Source organism: Pantherophis guttatus, chromosome 2 (assembly GCF_059756535.1).
Source record: "Pantherophis guttatus breed Tessera chromosome 2, ASM5975653v1, whole genome shotgun sequence".
NCBI classification, from domain to species: Eukaryota; Metazoa; Chordata; class Lepidosauria; order Squamata; family Colubridae; genus Pantherophis; species Pantherophis guttatus.
In genome coordinates this window covers 30,942,065-30,960,212 of record NC_142064.1, presented here as the reverse complement: position 1 = coordinate 30,960,212, position 18,148 = coordinate 30,942,065, and the positions used below count along the sequence as shown (strand labels likewise).

General features: G+C 34.2%; 1 protein-coding gene across 2 annotated transcripts in view; it reads right to left on the bottom strand.

The window, feature by feature from the left end:
* Positions 1-18,148, bottom strand: part of IPO11 (importin 11) — a 64,997-nt gene that overhangs the window by 18,591 nt on the left and 28,258 nt on the right. For both annotated transcript variants that reach the window (XM_034440962.3, XM_034440963.3), the window contains exons 17-26: positions 16,732-16,765; positions 16,562-16,602; positions 15,990-16,106; positions 14,225-14,338; positions 12,035-12,150; positions 8,646-8,722; positions 7,397-7,476; positions 5,151-5,231; positions 3,126-3,221; positions 2,155-2,268 (exon numbers count right to left, since the gene is read on the bottom strand). In XM_034440962.3, the coding sequence (XP_034296853.1) occupies positions 2,155-2,268; positions 3,126-3,221; positions 5,151-5,231; positions 7,397-7,476; positions 8,646-8,722; positions 12,035-12,150; positions 14,225-14,338; positions 15,990-16,106; positions 16,562-16,602; positions 16,732-16,765 (870 nt within the window). The remainder of the gene's footprint in view (positions 1-2,154; positions 2,269-3,125; positions 3,222-5,150; positions 5,232-7,396; positions 7,477-8,645; positions 8,723-12,034; positions 12,151-14,224; positions 14,339-15,989; positions 16,107-16,561; positions 16,603-16,731; positions 16,766-18,148) is intronic.

The following is an 18,148-nucleotide window of genomic DNA, read 5'->3' as shown; positions in this document are numbered from 1 at the left end:
AAGGGAATAAAGATAAAATGGTTTACAACAATAAAAATAGCTTACAACATTAAAAACATTGGATCAATTTTGGCTATCAAGGAGCAAGTTACTTGAACTAATGCAATCAAGAGCATTATTGAAAAATCACCAAATGATTCAAAGTTCAGATTTGTGCAAAGAAGCAGAAGAAACAGTAGATCAGTTCATGCAAGATCACAAAAATTAATTATGACATAATACAGTTGTTAAAATGATTTACTGGAACATCTGTAAAAATTATTTATATTAATGAAAAATTAATGCAAGATTTTTTAAATGAGACATTGAAGTTGTTCATTAAGAAATCAGCTGATTATCTCTTTTGGAAGTCCCAGAAGAAGAAGAAGCCTTAGCCTTGGTCGGATTGCGTATGGAAACAACCTTGACCCGTTTTGAACCCAAGTGCTCAGATTTATGCACCTTGGGAGGACTGGACTCATATTCTATGTCTGAGGACAGGGCAGAATCAGTCATGATTGTCCTGTAGAAATAAGGTATTGGTAAAACCTGGGCCAAGTAGGTCAAAGCCACTAGTCAATTTGATAAACAACCCTTTCCCGGGAACAGTTGCAAACACTATACTTTTAGTCCCAGCAGCTGGAGCACAGATCCAACTATAGCGCGCATGAAGCAAACCTGTCCTTCCTCACTGTTGTGTCGGGTCTCTGCAGAATTATCAAAGTCAGAAGACAGGCAGGAACTCGGCATGGGGAAAGGCAGGAACCTCCAAAGGCCACACCGCTTCGCAAAGAAGCTCAGCTTCACAATTAAAGTCCCAGCCTGTGGCAGTATAGCAAGGCGCGAGGCGTTAACAGCCTCCAAATTTGCTGCCGTGGCTGACACAGATTCAAAATGGCAGGCGCGAGCGGGAAAACCGCTCCTCAGCACCGCCACAGTCTGCTAAAATATCCAAAGTGGCGCAAAGGCTAAAAAAACCGCCTTCCCAGCGCTGCGAAGCAAGTTCCTGGACGCAGAGTTTGCCAATGTTCGGCTGGCAGTGACTCCAGAGCCGCTGTTGAGGATAGGACTGCGGGAGTGGTGGCAGTTGTGCCGGCAAGCCGGGAAACCAGCTCACCACCAGCGGCAATTAGAATTACACGGAGCTGTCCCAAAGGGAACAGACCTCTGGAAAGCTGCTCCATGTTAAATCCTGGGCGGTGGAAGCGACCTGGAGCCCCAGGCACGCTAAACACACCGCCAGTAACTGAGGGGACTGCTGTAAAGCCCCTGTAAATCCACGTTGCGCAGCCCTTCCTGTAAAGTCCAAATCAATCAAGTCCAATTAATCCAAATAAATAAGAATAATATTAGTAAGCCACAAAAAAAGACCAGCAGAAATAAACAATTAGGAAAACTGACAATGTCAGAGAAATGCAACTCAAGTTTCTTCAGCTAGACTGAGTGAAAAGACTGAAGAGCAGGAGCAGAGGGCTAGACCAACGGAAAAGTTTGCACTCAATCTCTAGCAAAAGAGGAAGTGAATACCCATGCGTGGATTGTCAGAGCAACAGAGGTGGAAAATGGGATGGAGGGAATCAGGGAACAGCTAGAACTCCAACTACTGTGATGGTAATTTTTTTAAAAAAATGTGCTGATTCAGCTCCTCACTAGCTTCCTCTGGCCCTAAATAAATAGATAATGAGCTAAGAAGTCATGCTATCCAAGATCTACACCATGCCTTTTTTATAGATTGAATGAAAAGCCACTGAATAATGTCAAAGAAGTCAAAAATCATCTGAAAAGGTATATACACGCATACAAACACAATCACAAAATTATTAAAAGAATTATTATAGTTGTAATATCTAATATAAATTAAACTTAAAAAAGAATAAAAAGTGCAAAGTGCAAAAGAAAAAAAGAGAAGGTAATGTATCGTATTTATGACTAAGGCAACAAACATTTAAAAAGTGACCAAAAAAAAATAAAAAATGAATCAGTGAAGATAATAAATTGATCTGCTCAAAACTGCTCTAACTTCAATTAACAAGCTAAATATTAGCTCAAATGCACTATACTGGGAAAAAAAAAGACTTCCAGTGCCAAGAAAAAAATTGCGCTGACAGGAATAATTTAAATGTTGGTCAATTTATGTCTTTCATACACAAAAGGCATAAAATATAAATCACTTACTTCTTGGTTAAACTCACAAGCCATCTGGTTTAGGAGCAATGAGAAAAAACTTTTATTTTGCAACAAGACTCTACCAATGACTCCCAGGTAAGTTGACATCTCAATTGGGCATCTCTGAAATATAAACAGTTCATTTTAGCTTTCCTATCAGTGAGAAAGTATGAACATGATAAAAGCATGCTGGACTGATTAAATAAGGGCATTCCACATGTCCTACTGCATTATTAATTTTGCAGCACTGTATATTTACTGTACACATTTGTAAGGTGCAACCATATGAGAAAACCTAAAATAAGTACTTATGAGAATATCAAGAAGAAATGAATTTTATTATTTCTCTGTCTCCCATCCTTTCCAAGGATTTACAATAACAATTCTATGAATGCCTGCTCAAAATAAATACCACTGAGTTCAATAAGTGAGCAAAGAAGCCAAAGATTTTACAACAATTCTTTAAAAACAAGTTTTTATACATTATAGTTATCTGTGAGTTGGAGGGATTTGCTTTAAAATGTGCTATTAACTAGAAACAAGTAGCTCATTGTTGTTATTCTCAATGGCAACACTCTTCAGTGCAAAGATTTTATGGAACAGTATTGTGAAGTGATACAAGTGGATGAAAAAGTGTTAAATGTTGTTATTGTAACACTTCCCATTATCAAATACCAGTTATTTGAAGTGAGAAAACTTTTTAAAAGATCTAGAAATGGCAATACACTAGTTCTATAAATTTGCACTACATATTTAACTCTGATTTTAAAAGTAATAAAAAAGTATTGCTATGATACCAGTATACGGAGCTGTTCTATAAACCACCATAAATACTAAAGCGACTTTGTCATAGTAATAGAAAAGTAAAGAAAAAAATTAAGTTAGCAGTAATTAACACTGAATATAAATTTATACATGAAGTATTTTTCAGTAGTTCCTCATTTTTTAAATTTTTAACTAAGGAACACATTATGGCTTACCTCCCCCTGTATAATTCCACGAACCACAGATGGCAAAAGAGATTGAAACATTTCAGGGCCCAGCACTGGATTCACTTTGAATACATTTTCTACAACCTAAAAGATATTAATCAAATTATTCAAATAGTCTCCTGTTTCAATCAACAGAGAAGAAAATGCTTAGTACACTATAATATATATGGTATAAAACAATACTGATACGCTTGAGTTAAACTTGACTTCTGGTGACTAGATAAACATAACCATGCTGTATTCTTGGTAACACTACTAGAGGAATTTGCTATTACTTTCCTTGATCATTCTTTTCATTTCCCTGTCTAGCCTATAAATTTGGAATTCTCTAATGTTCTGTATTATGCTTTTGTTCATTTGAACATATTGATATTTTTTCAACAACTACGTTGAGCTTTGTCTCCTGTTCCCATTTACCAAGCTGAATGCTGTTACGTTAGAACCAAAAACATCCGGCTTTTATTACAGCAATACTCATTTTTAATGCCTTAAACCAAAAGACGGATGGATTGAATGTCATTGGTTGATATATACTTTATGATCACTTCATGGGAAGCAATCCTCTCCCACAACAAATATAAAGATATAAAAACAGACTTCTGAAATGATGTCAGTGAGGTTATAACAAGTGGTGTGTGGCATTATTCAAACACAACATTAAATTCAGGTAATGTTAAATGAAAACTTGTCTCTCCCTCAATTTTCAAAAGTGAAGACAAAAAGATCTCCTTTTTAATAAAGAAAGATTCAAAAAAGATGTTTGACACAAATTCCTGAAAACTGCTTGCTGATATTCCCATGAATAATTTATCCAACGTTCAACTTATATGTATCTCTAGAATTCAGGATAAAACTTTAGTCAGAATTTTAAGAACCTAAACAAAACTATACTGTATATGCCAAACAATAGTATGTTCTGTATTACTTTTATTTTCCTGAAAAAGTTGAAAAAAATTACAACTTGGTAACAACAAAAACAGAACAGCTTCAGCAATAGCGAACAGCATGAAGCTGTTTCTAAAACGTCATCAATGCCCTGTATATATTTTATGAAGAGAGAGGTTTTTAAATGATAGTTAATCTAAGATATATAATTAAAATCTTCTAGATTTTTGATTTATTAAAAATGCCAACTTCCTGAAAAGCAAGCTTGTCTACAAGGTTTGCTTTTATATATTCCAGGGGTATCAAACTCATGTCGTCATGGCTGCGTCATGTAACGTATTAGGACTTTTCCCCCCTTCACTAAACTCGGTGTGGGCGTGGCCAGCACGTGACACATCTGGCCCATGGGACGGGAGTTTAACAGCCCTGATATACTCTCTTCATCTCTTTGCTTTTGGGTCTTAAGCTCTTTCTATTCCTCAACTGCACATTTGTTTCTCTGGAATTTTCTTCAAAAGTTCCACTCCACAATAAATCTTTTTCTACTACCTTGATTTTGAAATTAAATTGTTTCAGTATACAAACTATTTCAAACTATTATATATTATTTTGAAGGACAAGATATAAATGGTAAAGTACTTTATTTATAAACCATATTTATTTAATAAATTTGATGGGGAGTGAAGAAAGTGTAATATTCATCAGAAATGTTCATTTATTTTCAATTTCACAGTCCAACAACGTTTAGGAGATTGTGTGTTTTGCTTTAGGCATGAAAGCCAAGTGGATGACTTTGGGTCAGTCATTCTCAGCCCAACCAATTTCATAGATTTGTTGTTGGGTGGAAAATAGGATGATGATTATGTATGTTTGCCACCTTGAGTTATTTATGAAAATAATAAAGGCAGGATATAAACAAACAAATATAATTTAGTAATAATAATTTAATTTGACTAAGAAGTAGAATTAATTGAGTAAGGAGTATCAACACATGTACCATTTTATAAAATCTGAAATGCTTATATATCTATGTTGAAATGCAAGCAATGACAAGTTTATAACTGCATTTAATTTAAAAATATTCTACACATTCGAACATCCCAACAATAAATTAGGGCATTTATTTACCTTCAGAACTTGAACTTGACCTTCAGTAGTTACATCTTTTAAGATCTCACAAAATGATCTGCAGAGATCAGATGAATAGATCTGGAATAAAAATTAACATATCAATTTGCTTATAAAAATTATTGTAAGTCATGACATACTAATTGTCAAAGATGTGCATTTATTAAATCAATAATTATAATTGTAATATAATTTTATAGTAGCTGAAGCTGTTTTTTCTTCTAGCGCTAATATCCAACATAATCTTATAATATAATGTTTACTTTCATTAGCTTTAGAGGATTATTTTTAAACTGTTTCTCCTCCAACATTTCTTTGCCTGTAACAGGTGGATACAATAAAATTAGGCTTATGCATTGCTGCATATGAACTCACTGAAGGACAATTCATTCATTATCTCTTCAATTGCATCCCTCTATGCCAATTGGTTATTGCTAGAACACAATTATTTCCAGAAACAACTTTTCCAAAAAGGCAAAAGGCCCAGGGAAGAAGGACATAAAATTCATAGTCAACTGAATTCTAATTTCTCTCATCTATTCTAATAAAGCTAACAGGACAGGCAATGAGGCATATAGAAGCAACAGTAAGATAGTAAGAAGTTCTATTATAATTATTAAAATGACTTTAATTCAGCTTTTACATTGGAGGAAAGTGAGTACATGTGACTGTCATTAGCACTTACAGTAAATTGCATACAAAAATGAAGTAGATTAAAAGCTTTATATTTCACTTGTAATCTTGCTAAATAGTTTATAAACCTGGAAGTTATTCAACCATAAAACCGGTGGTCATTATGAACTGCTATGATATTTTGAAAAGCCAATGATGCCAATACATTTAACTGACTCTTAGACACAGTGTTCTATAATAAAAGGAAGAAACAAATCCAAATACTAAGGATGCTGCAACTGAAGGTACAGAGACCTTAATGATAAAAATTCCACTTTCAAGTTAACTATAGTAATAATACAAAAAAGGATATTCACTGACTGGAATAATCAGTGCCCAGAAATTTAATTATATAATTGATGGAACTGTGCATGTTCCCCTTTTCTACTTTGTTTTTTAAATCACACGCGTACCTCAAGTCTGTATTCAAAATGCATCTACAGATAATCTTTCTAAGGCTTGTAAGAAGCTGTGATGAGGTCTGTCATAACTTTAATGGTTGCCAAGAAACCAGTCATAAGTCAAGGACTACTTTTATTTTGAATAAAGAACTGTCAAGGGAAGCAGATGCAATAAAACAATTTTGATCACATTTGATTTGCTCTCCAATATATAGGATTGGAGGAATACGGTGGCTCAGTGGATAAGATCTGAGCTTGTCGATCGAAAGGTGGTCAGTTCAGTGGTATGAATCCCTAGTGCCACGTAACGGGGTGAGCTCGTTATTTGTCCCAGCTTCTGCCAACCTAGCAATTCGAAAGCACGTAAAAAATGCAAGTAGAAAAATAGGGACCACCTTTGGTGGGAAGGTAACAGTGTTCCGTGTGCCTTTGGCATTTTGTCATGCTAGCCACATGACCATGGAGACCATGGACCATGGAGACCATGGACAGTGCTGGCTCTTCGGCTTTGAAACGGAGATGAGCACTGCCCCCTAGAGTCAGAAATGACTAGCACATATATGCGAGGGGAACCTTTACCTTTATATAGGACTGACTACAGATCTGCTAAATAAGCCATTTAGTCATGCAAAATACAGCTGAAAAAAAAAAGTTGCTGCTGCAATTAACCATCAAAGGGTAGAATTTGGGGAAGATAGGAGTTGGCTATCATAAGGGATAAAGTGACATCTATTCTCTATCATATTTTTACAATAAAAGATTGCCCAATGTTATTTCTCATCTTGTTCCCATAAAGCACACAATAAAAAAGTAGAGCTAATTAATTATGAACTAACTAAAGAGCTGAGATGGCACAGTGGTTAGAGTACAGTATTGCAGGCTACTTCAGCTGATTGTTAGCTGCAGTTCAGCAGTTCAAATCTCACCAGGCTCAAGGTTGACTCTGCCTTCCATCCTTCCAAGGTGGGTAAAATGGGAACCCAGATTGTTGGAGGCAAGATGCTGACTCTGTAAACCGCTTAGACAGGGCTATAAAATCACTATGAAGCAGTATATAAGTCTAAATGCTATTGCTATTGCTAATTATTCATAGAATGGACAAAAGATTAACTCAAGAAAATTCAAGCTTCATGAAATACATAATATTGAATTTGATTTGAATTTGATACATACCTGAAGAAATTCAGATGAAGATAAAAAAAGATAAGCATTGATGATCTTAAAGCAAATTCGGAGGTTTTCTGAACTTAATTCTAGAAAATGAGCATCAGATGATTTTAGCTGCAGTTTAATACCACTTAAGTAAACACAATTTTAGGTAATATTCTGTAATATAGGTAATCCTTAACTTACAACCACAATTGAGCCCAAAATTTCTGTTGCTAAGTGAGTTTGTTAAATGAGTTTTGCCCCATTTTACAACCTTTCTTGTCACAGTTATTAAATGAATCACTGCAACTGTTAAATTAATAACATGGTTATTAAGTGAATCTGGCTTCCCAATTGACTTTACTTGTCAGAAGGTCACAAAAGGTGATTAAATGACCCCGGGAGACTGCAACCATTATAAATATGGTTCAGTTGTCAAGCATCTGAATTTTGATCATGTGACCATGGGGTTGCTTCAATGGCTATAAGTGTGAAATATGGTCATACGTCACTTTTTTCAGTGCTTTTCAGTTCAGTGTAACTTTGAATGGTCACTAAATGAACTATTTTAAGTCAAGGATTATCTGTATAACCATTATATTCTTATAAATTATTCTAAAATCATCTACATATGCATATCCAGATTATACTATCTGGAAATTACTCAGAAAACAGTGGTTTTAATTACTAATTAGTGATTATTGGAATACTATTACAGTGTCATTAGAAGAACAGTGGAACCTTTATGTATGCGTGTATAATTTATTCAAACGTTTAGAAGATAAATTAAAAAAAAATACATGTTAAAAAGGTCAAATATATACATTCTGAAACAAAAGTCTCCAAAATATTTTTATTTAATATTTTTATGATAAGTGAAGAGATCGCAGCTCAATAATGCTTATAAAACAAGTGATCACTTTTAAGATAACTTATAAGTTATCCATCTGGTAAATATAAATACAAAAACAATAAATATACCACTGTTATCTTTCCCCTTGATGCTATCTATGTAGTTAATGGAGTATTTATTGTACAATTATAACTTTGCAATAGAGGCAATGGAACATGCAAGATACATGTTAAACATAATTCTTTAAATTTTTAGAAGGATTGTTTACCTCTCAGATAACTGCAATATCTTATATCAGTCTTTAGCCATTATATAAATCTTTTTTCATTTAGATAAGTAAAAAAAAACTATTTTGTATAGAAAAAAATATTATAGAATTTTTGAATCTGAATAGATTAAATTCAAATATTGATATCTTACCAAGAAGAGCTGACATGTTCTGGAATATTCGTAACAGCTCTGGAGTTAGGCAAGGACTATTCTCTAATGTTACTAACCTAGAGGGACAAACAAAATAACATTAAATAATACAATCTTTCCTAGAAACTAAAGTATATCATTAAAAATGAAGTTTTCTTGTCACAGTAGTTTGAACAGTGTTTAAGTTCATATAATTATGCAGTAAGGATGTGAATAGATAAAAAGCAGTGAGAGATACTTTTTTAAGTAATTTGGTAACATATTACTTTATACTTAAAAAACAACTATAGGTAGTCCTTGAATTGTTACAATGGCACTGAATGAATGTAGTTAAGACTAGTCCTTGAACCTCTGTGATGTGATGGCAATCTGGGTGCTTGGCAACCATTTGAACTCACAACTGCTTGCCAAGCGCCCTGTGATCACATGATCACCATCTGCAACCTTCCATGCTGGCTTCCCACAAATTCAAAGGGAAGTTTGAAGGGAAGAGTAAAGTTGCAATGCTCTTCTCTACCCACATACCCCCCTCCAGCCACTCTGCACTCATATCATGCCAGCCACTTATGCATGACTGCACACCCTCCCTGGTCCTCTTACAACTTCCACCTATCCCCTCACTGCTTTCATCACTCAGCAGCAGCAACTACTTACCTCAGCAGCTTGCAACTTCCTGCTGGCTTCCCCATTGACTGGCAAGAAGATGGCAGGAAGTGGCCTCATCTAACAAGCATGAGATTCAGTTAACAACAGCAGTTGCAAGACTATAGAAATTGCTTTTGTAAGAGATGTGATAATGTTTTAAGACTGCATTGATTAGTTATACAAATTCTGGGACCAGTTGTAAAACAAGATATAGATAGATAGATATAGTAGCACTGAAGAGAGAAATTAATATTAGAATGAGATGCAGAAACTATAGAAGGTAAAGGTATTTCTATAGTTTCTGTCTCTCCTTCTAATATTAGTTTCTTCTCTTCGTTGCTATCATATACATTTTAAGAAAACTATGAGACCTTATACCTGTATATCAATTTACAAAAACAGATAGTATTAGCTTAATTTTTAGAAGCTTTAATTTTTCCTTAACTGATCTCAGGCAACTATCTCCCTAACTTTAAATGTTAAAGCCATATCCAGAAGAATTGATACTTCAATAGCCACTACTCCACGTGATACAAGTTATTATATAAAAATGGGAATTGTATTATTCTATGAGATAAAGGCTAAATATTCCTCACAAATAATTTATTTTTTCTTAAAGAATATGCTATAAATTATTTGGATGCATTTTCAATTTGAATTTCTATATAAAAATGTCCACTAGAAAAATGTCCAGACCAGAGTTTAATTATACAACTATTATCTATTATACTTCAAAATCAATATTTTCATCCCTGTAATCCTCTGGAAGAGAATGCCAAAATGTTGCAACATTTAACAATGTTATGATTTTGATCATACAGCTTTTCATCCAATTGGTGATATAGTTTATTCACAAATCAATGAAAACAAATCCAGTACCAAATCACAGCTAAAAATTCAACTGAAACTGCTCCAGAAAATCATTTACTATTAAAATGCACCTGAATAAGTAAGGTTTTCTTCAACAAAATTTATTACTGCCTCTTTGCACAAGGGAGACTGAAAGGGACACTGTTAAGCTCCATTAATTATAGGGCAGGTCAAATCCTAGTTGAGGTAATCAGCCTGTAGGGGCGAAGTCAATAAATTAAGTGCTGGCCTTTATTTTTCTACATTTTCTACATTGTTTATATGTTCAAAATCTAAACTATAAGCATAAATATAATCAAGAGGTACAATAAGAAACTGAACAGCAAAAGATGTAAATCATTCAGGAGCAAGTATACCCTAAGAGTATAAACTATCTTAAATCAAGACAGAGGGTTTCATATTGTTCATTTTTTTCCTCAAAATACAAATCATCTCCAAGTTACATGCTTATTACTGTGGGTTGTATAAAAATACCTTTTCAGTTTTCCCATTCGAAGAGGGTTTTAACAGAGTTTCTGCTGCCTCCTTGTGCCTTCTTTTATTAGTCTGACTGTACATAACAGAAGGTTCCTTTTGCACTTAAAACCAGAACAGGTTAGCTACAAGCTCTTTCTGCCCAAAGGCTATTCAAATGTAGTCTGAGCTGTGGTTTCTAAATTAATCCAGCACCCTAGATTTTTCTTTATCCATTTCTTTATGCTATAACTGGGCTGCTCACTGAGCAGTGATACATCATTTCTGTCTCCTTTGATATCCTGCTGTGCTTCCCTTACGGCCATAATCCTTTCACAGTTTTGCTCTTGTCCTCAGTTGCTGAACTTCCTGTTTATTTCTTTTCATGAAAAAGCCAGGAAGGAAAGAGCTAGGCAGATTTTTTAATGGCAAATAGGTTGTACTGGAACAATGAGCATCATACCAGCCAAACCTTAATATAAAAGAATCTGATTCCTCCCCCCCCCCCCCCGGTAATAACACAAAAGGAAGATAGACCTGCACATGTTTTTATGTGGAAAACAGTAAATTGTTTTAAAAATACTAAAATTAATAAATAAAAACAATATTAAGTTCTTGATTCCCTCCCAGTGATCCCAACTGGTGACTGTATAAAATTATTTATAAACTTTAAGACTATTATGGTTACTAACTTTGCCTCAAATGTTTTCCCCTTAAAACTGTGATCTAGCTTAGGGGTCGGCAAGCGTGCAAAATTCCATTTGTGCAAATGTGGCTTTGTGCGCTTGCCCACCACTTGCACAGAACCATCCCCTCCCCACCACTTTTGCTGGACTGCAGAACCGGAAAGGTTGGCAGCTGCTGTTCTAGGTATCCAAGTTCTCCTTGTTATGTGAAATTTAGGGGAACCATTTTTGCTAGATTTAGTCAAACACTTATTCTGGGTATATGCTGTTAATTTGCCATTGCTGCGTTTTCCCCAAAAATCTGATATAGGCCATTAAGTATCACTTTTCTAATACAAACGATTAACGTATCTTAATAGATTATGGTATTTTTATTTACTTGTTTTGGAAAGATATCTAATAGAAAAACAGACTTCAATTTAAGTTTTGTTTATAGTGGCAGTGATGCTATCAATATAAATATTAATGTTTAGAGTTTCACAGTGAGTTATAACCATTTCCCAAAATGATATGAAGAATTTAGTTTTATATATTCAATTATTTAATCGATGAAAAAATGAAATAGTGAGTTTTAAATTTTATGGCAATTGTAAATTCTTTTTATTTACTGATATTTTGTGTTGCATCTACTACATCTTTATTCATTACTCATTTTTTTCTTTTTCTTTTGTGTAATCATTTATGGTATGTATGTATTATGTTCTTCAAATGTTTTGAAAAAGAAGAAAGACTTACCATAGTTCTAATCCATCTTCTAGGAGATACACATGAGGAGGCTGGCTAACATCAGTACTTAGCTGAATAATTGGAAGCAGAAAAGTGTAAAGATTCTTGCTTTCTGCTCCTAAACCCTGCAGAAAAAAAATAATCAAAAGAAATAACAAACTCCTATGGTCAGATTATGCATGTTAATTGTCCCTATTTCATTTGCAACAATGTGAAGTGATGGACTTCATATACTTTATTGCTCTTCTTATGTTTTGATGTCTGAACTTTAGCATGGGAACTCTTCTGTCTCAGTATGTTAGTGCAGTGACCTCCAACTTTTGTGGCTTGGCAGCCTGGCTGGTGGAGAAGTGGGGAACCAGGCCGCGCAAGCGGTGGCTTGATGCACACACATGCACATATGCAGCTCCAATCATGCAAGAAAGAAACCTTTGGGACGTCACTCATGTGAGTGGAACTGTGCGTGCTTACCCACAACCTGCCTCTTGCACAGCCCAATTCCAAATAGGCCACAGTCTGGTACTGGTCTGCAGCCCAGGGGTTGGGGACCCCTGTGTTAGAGGATTTGAAGAACATAGGTATGTGGTGTTTCCCAAGTATCTGTATTAAGGATAAAGACTGGACACCAAAAGATAAGGAGAGCAATGTAGTGCATGCAGTTCAGTGGAGTGAGGAGTGTTCAGAGCAGAGAAACCAAGCAGAGAAAATTTACACAAGAGGATGACCCAGCACAGGAGAAGCAGCACTACAAGACCAGAATCAGAATATACCTTCATTTTAAAGAAAAAGGACACACTTTGGAGGACAATAATGTTCACATTTTGGACAGGTAGATGGTTTGAGAGAGGAATAAAGTACCCCCTTATGCCAAATAAATAGTGATAAATAATGAATGATTAATAAATATCAAGTTTTTGGAAAATATTGCTAATCGGTTGTTTCTAATGGAATACAAGTCCCATTAAAATGCACCCAATTATTTTATCAAATCAATTAATAACTATTGTTAAGGGATGCTAGATGCAGTGTCAGTACCTTTTAACTTTAGATAGCAGAACATATCTTCCACTGGTTGAGAACTAGAAATACTAAGTAGGTCAGGTTTCATTCTGTGTATAATGATCTACATTTTTCCATAATAGAGATCAACTCTTCTATTTTAGAAGAAAAAAGGTAGCCTTCTCTATCAACATTATATGAAATATGCACTGAGATAAATGTAGAAAGCTAAACAATGGAGGATTCATGAAAGAATTCAAACCTGCTCTCATCTTGCAGGATGAACCTTGTAGAGATTCATAAGAGTTGAAATACAAGACATAAGAATGTGAAATGAAAGCAAAAGAAAAAAAGTTTAGAATAAGAAAAAAGGTGAAATAGCTCTGCAGAATCCTCCAAAGTGTGTCTATAGAGAGGGAAGTAAGACTAGGGAGGTTGTAACAGGTGAAGTTAAAACAAACTCTCTTCTCTGAATTATATACAACATTTCAAGAGAAATGAAAGGGAATCTTTCCACCATTTCTTTTTTCAAAACAAAGGTTTTAGTCATGATTTGGCCAGTAAAGATATTCTAAACCTATTGTATTGGGGTTTTTTGGTTTTCTTTTAGAACAATCTATATAGTTTTAAGGAATTTCTGAGTTTTCCTCTTGAACAAGGGAGCACAATCTGCATGTGATCCCTAAGATTTTTTTCCTCTGCCTTTTGTGGTGTTTTATCATGAATGCTAAAATTCACAGCAATTTTTCCTAGCATTTTGATATGAGAAACTCATATAAACTATAGTGCAAGTCCCCAGGATAAGAATTATCACAATTAAAAACCATTCAACACCAAATCACTGCCCATATATGAACTAACCGTACCTACTTAATGACCTTCTGACCCTATCCCCAAATTACTTTTGTTTCTCGGTCACAGAAATGTTGCCTGTATTATTATAATGTAATAAAATGTGCACATTCAAAACAAGCCTTACTTGTTTTATTGCTATAAGTATGCACAGCACAGGAAAATCTCACAAGCAAAGAAAGGCAAAAAGAAAGAAAAAAGGATCTGAACAACATTGTAACATTTCTTTTTAGGCTAACCCTTAGAGTTGAGGTACACTGTAATAATTATTATGATATTAAATTTTACTGGAGTACCAATATTATGTAAGTTAAAAATACATGGAGGGAAAAAAAGAGAAGGATTTACCTGAATAAGATGAATTAGGGTAGTCAGAATAGCACATCTCAGCATATTGTGTTCTTCACTTTGTTTCCAAAGTAGAGGTAAATACTGAACCAAGCATGCTACATAAGGTCTTATCTGTAATCAAAAACAATGTAATATTGTTTTTAAGAGTGAAGTGAATCTAAATTCTTACATCTAAAAATTAAGAAATGAGCTAATTTATTGTATTAACATATGTACATCTTAATTCCATGACTGCATGTTCAAGAAAATAAACAATTTCATGCTTTTTTAAAAAATATGCAAAATCAAGTGATAACAAAATATACACACAAATATAACTTTGTCAAAGAATTAGCACCATCATTACAACAATTATAAGAGACGCTCCAGAAAAAAAGCTTATATTTTATTGCAAGTTCTAAATTGTGTTATAAGTACTATTCATAAATAATGTGTTAAAAAAATCAGTGCTGGATTTTCTTGAACTTTCAAACTGAGAACTAAGTACTGTTTCTAGGATGGATAACCGTCATGGATATCTATCAGGGAATATTTTGGCCAAGGCAATTATTTCCAGTAGTAATTCCTTCAGAAAACCACAGCAGGATAGAGGGTGTTTCTGACAGAAAACATTTAACCTAACTATCAATCATAACTCCTCTTCAACAGCTCTTTAGGGAACAGGAAAGGGGAAAAGAGCACCAAATAAATCCACAGGAAGCATATGATATTATAAAGCATGTATTTGATCCTTAGGCTAGAGGTTTCTTATCCTCAGTTATGTACTGTATTTGTACAGCCATTACAAGACAGAATTGTATCCTTTTAATTTGAGGTAGGCAGATCAGACTGTTTGTTTTTGGAAATGGTTCTGCACCACGAAAGCTGGGTAAAATACCTGAAGATTTGGAGTATAGTGCTATTGAAGTATGGCAGATATTCCAGAATCTTATTCTATGTTTCATCAGAGCTTAAGGGAGCAATGAAAATTCAGTCTTAAAATTGCCAAGGTTGGAGACCCCTGGTCTACAGAACTCTATCTCATGAGTTTAATTAATTTACTCAAATACAGGCTTTCAACCCAAACAATAGGAATACCATATCCTTTAAGATATTTTGAGATCTTTAATGTAGTGTGGCTACTAAAATATATTAATCCATTGGTTTCCCTAAGTTTTCCTAATTTGCTAATATATTTTTGACGGATTTTATTTTTATTGCATTTCATGTTTAATGTACAGTATTAGCTTAGTGATTTTATAAAGCAGGCTAAAATAGAAAGTGGCATATTTTATTAAGAAAAACATACCCAAACCAAAATGGGTATTAATATTAATGTGCTCAAAATAAGTTGTAACCTCAAACTTATTTTTCAGAAGTGTCTCAAGATCTGGTTTTGTCATTAGACCTGAGAATCTTAGGGGACTGGTGAGATCCATTGCTGATGTGGTTCCATTGCTGATTGAATCTCTTAGATGTGCTCCATTTAAAAATGACTGTGTTTGACATATTTATTGTTTGTTTGTTTGTTTTTTGCTGTACTATTTTCTCACTCACTTTTTGTGAAATAGGTGATGATATAAACATGATAAATAAATAAATTGCTTGATATAATATATTTTGTTTACTTATATAGGAAAGAGAACATAATTAACTATGAAAAAGTTCTAATAGTTACAGAACTTTAATGGCTGGAGAATGCTTTTTTATTTAAAAAATTCAACAAACTAAAATAATATGTGGTTTAATATGAATTTATAAATGAGAGAAAAATGAAATTTACCTGCATATTGACTCTTTCAATTACACAAGAGAGAACATGGAGGACATGCATCTTTGTATCACATTCTCTAACTTCTTGAAGAAGTTTAAAGAGCAACGTAAACATAGATTCCAAGTACTATAAGAAAAAAGTTGGCTGTTAATAAATAGTTGTTTCAGTTACTGATCCAAAATATTAATAAGAGTAACTTTTACATCTAAAATATCTGGTCTATCTTTACCTCGAATCTAATCCTATAAATCTTATTAAGCATTACTAGGTTTCATGCAGTCATTTCCTATTTCAAAATTAGTTTTTCTCCTCCTCTTTTTTATTTTCTATTCCTCATGCCTTTTCTATGAATTATATTTCTTCATATTCAGTTTTAAGATACCTGAAATGATAACAGCTCATTAAATATACAATATCTATCAGAAATAGATAACTAAAAATGTGTTTCTTCTATAAATCAGCAAGATAAAAATTAGAAACTTTCATAGGTGCACATTACATACTACTATATCAACTTTTATAATTAAAATATCCCCACCTTTCAACTGAAATATTTACTTGTAATTAGATAAAATACCTACTGGTAAGAACTGGTCAGTCCTAAATTCAAAATCATCCACTGGTAAAATTGAGTTAAGAAAAAATGAACCCTGTATCTCATGATTTAAAACAAAAACAAAACCCAAATCCAAAACCAAATCGTTTTTAGCATTCTGTTACATTGTAATAATTTACACAAGGAAAAGGATATCAAGTTTTAATGTTGTTGCTGTCTCAATACGGACCTGAGTGAAAATAATTGAATCAGAACATATTTTGCTCAGAGTGTTTATAGAAGTTTCAAAATAAAACATTTATATTCCAATTCTTTAACTTCTTAAATCAATGCTAAACAACAGATTATAAATACAAATCATTTATTTAGTCACAGACCAATAATACACAAATATAAATTTTAAAATGCAGAAAAACAAAACATGAAACATTTAAAAATGAGAAGAAACATCAATGAGTTTTTGAAAGCCAACGCTAGAAACTTGGCAACCTTTATGCAGTGGGTACCGAAGTTGGGTCTTGCAGAAGGAAGACTGCAGTTTCTTGATCATAGAGAAATTAACATTTCTGACAATTGGGATTATAAATGCCAGGTGAAATGGATGGTACGATGGGAAGCCTTAACAATACATAGTTAACTGACAATCTCTGTAACTCATCAGACTTTTATATTTGCCTATAGTGTAATTTCAATAAGAGGTACTGTGATAATTCATGACATCTCCTATGTGAAATATGGAGAATCTTATAAAGATACTAGCTGGATACCCGTGCTTCGCTACTTATAACCATTTTTCGCATTTAGGACCATTGTAGCATCCCCATGGTCTTGACAGACTCATCATCATCAACAGTATATCTGGAGAAATGAAGGCTGCTGTGAGGCCCTGCCATGATACTCCCTGTCCTGCCCCTACACTTTGAATGTGGCATTCAAATGTTGGCATAACATTTCCCTCCTTCACCTCTCTGGCTCCAAAATACGTCATTTGGAAGCATCCGTTGTACTTCCAGCCAGCAGAAAGATAGTCTTTTCCCTTTAACTGGTGTTACAGTAGAAGGAACATATTCGTCTGAACTGAGGAGGTCAGTGTAAGAAGTGATTTGGGGCTGGGACACTATGCAGGAGAAATTCAGTTCACAATCCTTTGGCTCAGTGGTGGTCTGTGATTGAAACACGTAAGGGAATATCTCTCCCACTGCCTTGAGTTTGGAAGCAATTCCATAGGTGGAAGGCGTAGACATTTTGGTGAGGTAGTGACATTTAGTACTGCCCTAGACCGCTCCTGAGTGAAGGAGTGGAATGTTTGCCAGTTTGACTTGAGGTAACGGAATGTGAGGCAAGTGATAGTTGGAACTTTTCAGGTGGGGAGGGGGAGTAGAACATCTACTCCTTAGCATCAGAGCGTGTTAATATACTGTATATGAATATACTGTATATGAAATACTAATGATCTGATGGTCATTTCGAAAAATCCTTTCTTAGCGAGCACCTAGAAGCCAAGAGGAACGTACATGCCAAATTTCAAGTTTGTAGGCTTTACTGTTCTGGAAATTTCATGGTGAGTGAGTGGATTTCACTTTTATATATATAGAAGATATAGCAATCATTC